Here is a 3,934-nt window from a genome sequence, read left to right as displayed (position 1 = left end):
ACATTTTTGTTTTTAAAGGGGGGGGGGGGGAGATTTCGTGAGTTCACACCAGCAAAAATTTGAAGAAACGTTACCTTCAAGTAGGGCAGAAATGACACTTTTATGTAGTAAAATTCATTATCATTACATCACCATTATATACTGTAGTCAAAATGTAGCGGCAACAAATTAATCATGATCATTTATCTCAGTTTTCAGCAACCCATAGAAATCTAATTAATAATGCGTGATGTACCACAGAAAATAAAACTTAAAAACATTGTCTTTGATGTATTTAATTTACTTTACCTACTTCAAAGCCATGAGTCGACACCCACCTCACCCCCAACATGGTTGGGCTAAAGCGCGAAAAATTGAGGAAATAATAAAAAATGGGTCCATTATGCAGTTTTATGCATATAATGAGTCCATTTTTTAAAAATGGGTCCAGGTTTCTCATATTCAGCTTAAAATGGGTAAAATTTAAAATAAATGGGTCCATATTTTTAATACTTTTGCATAGAATGGGTAAACTTTTAAGAAAATGGGTCCACATTATTTGTATTTACGCGTAAAGTGGGTCCACCGTAATATTGTCCTGCACTGTTTGAAAATCCTGGCTACGGCAATGCTCAAGGTCTTCGGAAATGACACTCATAATAGTAAAAATTCATCATCACATCACCATTTACAGTTAATCAAATTAAGCGCTAACTAATTCTTCACGATATTTCATCAGCGATTTTCGGCAGTCATAGTGATCTAAATAATCTGTGTGATGTACTTTGGAAAATGAAACTTAAAAACATTGTCTTTGATGAATAAAAAGTGTAGCCGCGTTAGTCTGTTATAGAACAATATAAAGTAACGACAGCAGCACTTTTGAGACTAAAAATATAGAATTTATTCTCTTGCTTTCGTCCACACAGTGGAATTCATCAGTCTGTGTGGACGAAAGCTGGAAAATAAAATCTATATTGTTAGTCCCAAAAGTGCTGCTGTCATTTACTTTATATTGTCTTTGATGTATTTACGTTACTTTACCTACTTTAAAGACGTGAGTCCACACCCATCTCAACCCCACCATGGTTGGGACCGAGGCACGAACATTTGGGAAAATAGTACCTCTAGATGGCCAGAAATGACACTCTTATATAGTAAATTTCATCATCATCACATTAACATTGTCAAAATGAAGAACCAACAAATTTCTCATGTGATCTTTCATCAGCAATTTTCGGGAATGATAGCGATCTAATCTCTGTAATGTACTATGGTGTACGGTAAAAATGGCCCAGGTAAAAATGGCCCTGGTAGAAATGGCCCTAGTAAATATGTCCTCAAATGACAGGTAGGTAAAAATGGCAACAATAATAAAATTCTGTATTAAACTGATTTTTTTTTTTTTATCATTATATGCATTTTTTAAAAAATTGAAATAATTTAGTTTTTAAAAAGAATCTAACATCAAATAAATAGCCATTTATATTTTACATTTTGCAGGAATTACATATTCAAAGATAAAAAAAAAATAAGCCATGAATAACACTTTTTATTTTCTTTTTCCATTTAAATGTTAAAAAATAGCAACAATTTAATCACTATTGTGTCTGTCTCTTATACACATCTAGATGTGTATAAGAGACAGATATACTGTAGTCAAAATGTAGCGGCAACAAATTAATCATGATCATTTATCTCAGTTTTCAATATTGCTAAACCCCGCAAAAATGGGTTGATATGAACATAAAATTATTATTTTTTTTTTTTTAAAAGAGAATATTAATAATAAAAAATACTTAGCCCTAACAGCCGCCCATACAAAAATATCTATTAATTAATCAATCAGCTAAAAACTAAGTTATTTTAGTTTTCAAATATGGATATGGTTTCTGTTGATTTATTAATTCAATTTTTTTTACAGCATTTAAAAATTTATTTTTTTATTGAATTTTATAATTGGGGGCCATTTTTTATTTATTGATTCAATACTTGCTATTTTGGGGTCATTATTACCAGGCCATTTTTTCCTATATCCATGTACTATATAAAATAAAACTTAATTGTCTTTGATGTATTTACTCTACTTCACATACTTCATGTGCCAAAAACCAATCTTATCTTTACACGCTTTTTCTCATACTTCTCAAATTATAATAAAGGCATGCGCACTCGAGTCGTGTACGCCTATTATAAGTAAATTTGATGTATGTGGGCAGAGATACCAATATCCTTGCTATAAGATAAGATGTATTCTGGCTGTACATTGCTCTTTCGTTAAAACCTGGGTTATTTATGCATATCTTTTCAACAATTTTCAGGCATCTCCTTGAAATTACATTGTAATCGAAAAGTGAGGGGGAACCACTCCCTTAAAAATGTGTCTGTGGTGTCCCCTAGCTACCCCCCTCCCAAATGATCTTCGCCATTAATTGTTTAGAAAGACAATCTAATTCTCTGTCAGATGACATTAAGCAAAATACATTAATGTATAGTTCGTAAGCAAAGCATGGAAGTATGTTTTCATCCTTATAGGGACGTAGGCTGCTTTTGATGGGTGAAAAAAATAATTTGCTGCTATGATATAGGGCGACCATTTTGGACAGGATCTTAGATTTGGAGGTCATCACAGTAATTTTCCAAGAGCACACAAACAAATTATATTTTGTAATATAAATAAGCAAGCAAAAAAAAAAAGTGTACTAAGTGTTACAGATGTGGACCTCTTTAACCATAATACTAAAATATAATTAATCTAACAGTGGACGTTCCATTTAGGGGTACTCAAGGAAAGGTGCGGCATTGGTCTACTTGGATCGTTTTAAAGAAGCAAAAGAAGCTTACGAGGAAGGATTGAAGTTAGATCCACAAAATAAAGGAATGAGTGAGGAATTGGAGAAGTGCATTCAACGAATGAAAGGTAAACTTTTGTACAATTGTGCAATTGCACAATAAGACAATCCATCAATCAATTGATCGATCAACTGATTGTTGATATGCTGTTTGAACTATAGATCCTGCTTTAAGTCAGCCATTGTCAAACCCATTTGCCATGCCTGGAGTAGATGATAAATTAAAATCAGACCCAAGAACCAGCCAGTACATGGACGACCCAGATTACCAAAAACTACTGGGGACACTAAAAAGAGACCCAAAATCGCTTGGAAGGTATGCTATAATAAAATAATCAAATGTACAATTCTGCTTTTTTATTGGAATTTTTTCATTTTCATTTTTCTCTTCATTTTATTTTATTTCAAAAAAACGCAAAAATACATTATAAAATTCTTCTAAAAAGTAAATATATTGAATTCACTGTTTTGTGTTTATCTGTAGTGTTCCTTTTCTTGCTACATGGTCTCTTAATCTCTGTTTCTTCATTTAATTTATTGTATTTGTTTGAAGAAAAATTTAAAAAAAAAACAAAACAAAAAATATAACAAAAATTTATAATATTTCACTGTGGAATAGAGTGCATTTATTCGGTGTAAACAAGGGGTGATGCGCTGGATTGGATTCGGATTGGATTTATTCGGTGTGACCACCAAGGATAGCCCATGAAAGTCTAGAAGACGACTTATTTCCAGTGGGGTCCTTCTGGTGGTGATTAGGCAGTACACCAGAAGACAATCCCCTAATCTTTTCTGAAGAGTGTACTGCTTTCTTTAACATGCACATGGGCCATAAATTCACGAGACCAACGACTTAACGTCTCATCCCAAAGACGGTGCGCTACTGTAACTTGTATTTCAGTCCTCCAGCTGAAACACAAGGAGAGGCAGCGATAAGAATTGAACTGGGACCTAGAGATCTCCATGGTTCACCGCACACACAGTGGCTACCACCATTAGCCAACTGAGCTAAGCTGCTCTCTTTCAACTGAGCTGCTGTATCATGTTATAATCAATATAGCTTTTTGTTGTTTGTACTGGTTTAATACACATTTTTATATATT

The 3,934-nt window shown here is 33.2% G+C and overlaps 1 protein-coding gene across 1 annotated transcript in view; it reads left to right on the top strand.

The window, feature by feature from the left end:
- LOC117121410 (stress-induced-phosphoprotein 1-like) overlaps positions 1-3,181 on the top strand; it is a 4,093-nt gene extending 912 nt beyond the window's left edge. The window contains exons 2-3 of the mRNA XM_033266610.1: positions 2,758-2,899; positions 2,994-3,181. Coding sequence (XP_033122501.1) covers positions 2,758-2,899; positions 2,994-3,166 — 315 coding nt within the window. The 3' untranslated portion in view covers positions 3,167-3,181. The remainder of the gene's footprint in view (positions 1-2,757; positions 2,900-2,993) is intronic.
- The last annotated feature ends 753 nt before the right edge of the window (positions 3,182-3,934 follow it).

The sequence above is a fragment of the Anneissia japonica genome, unplaced genomic scaffold, assembly GCF_011630105.1.
Source record: "Anneissia japonica isolate Jap-2015-1 unplaced genomic scaffold, ASM1163010v1 scaffold12701_len8930_cov135, whole genome shotgun sequence".
Taxonomy (NCBI): domain Eukaryota; kingdom Metazoa; phylum Echinodermata; class Crinoidea; order Comatulida; family Comatulidae; genus Anneissia; species Anneissia japonica.
This window is presented reverse-complemented; position numbering and strand designations above follow the sequence as displayed.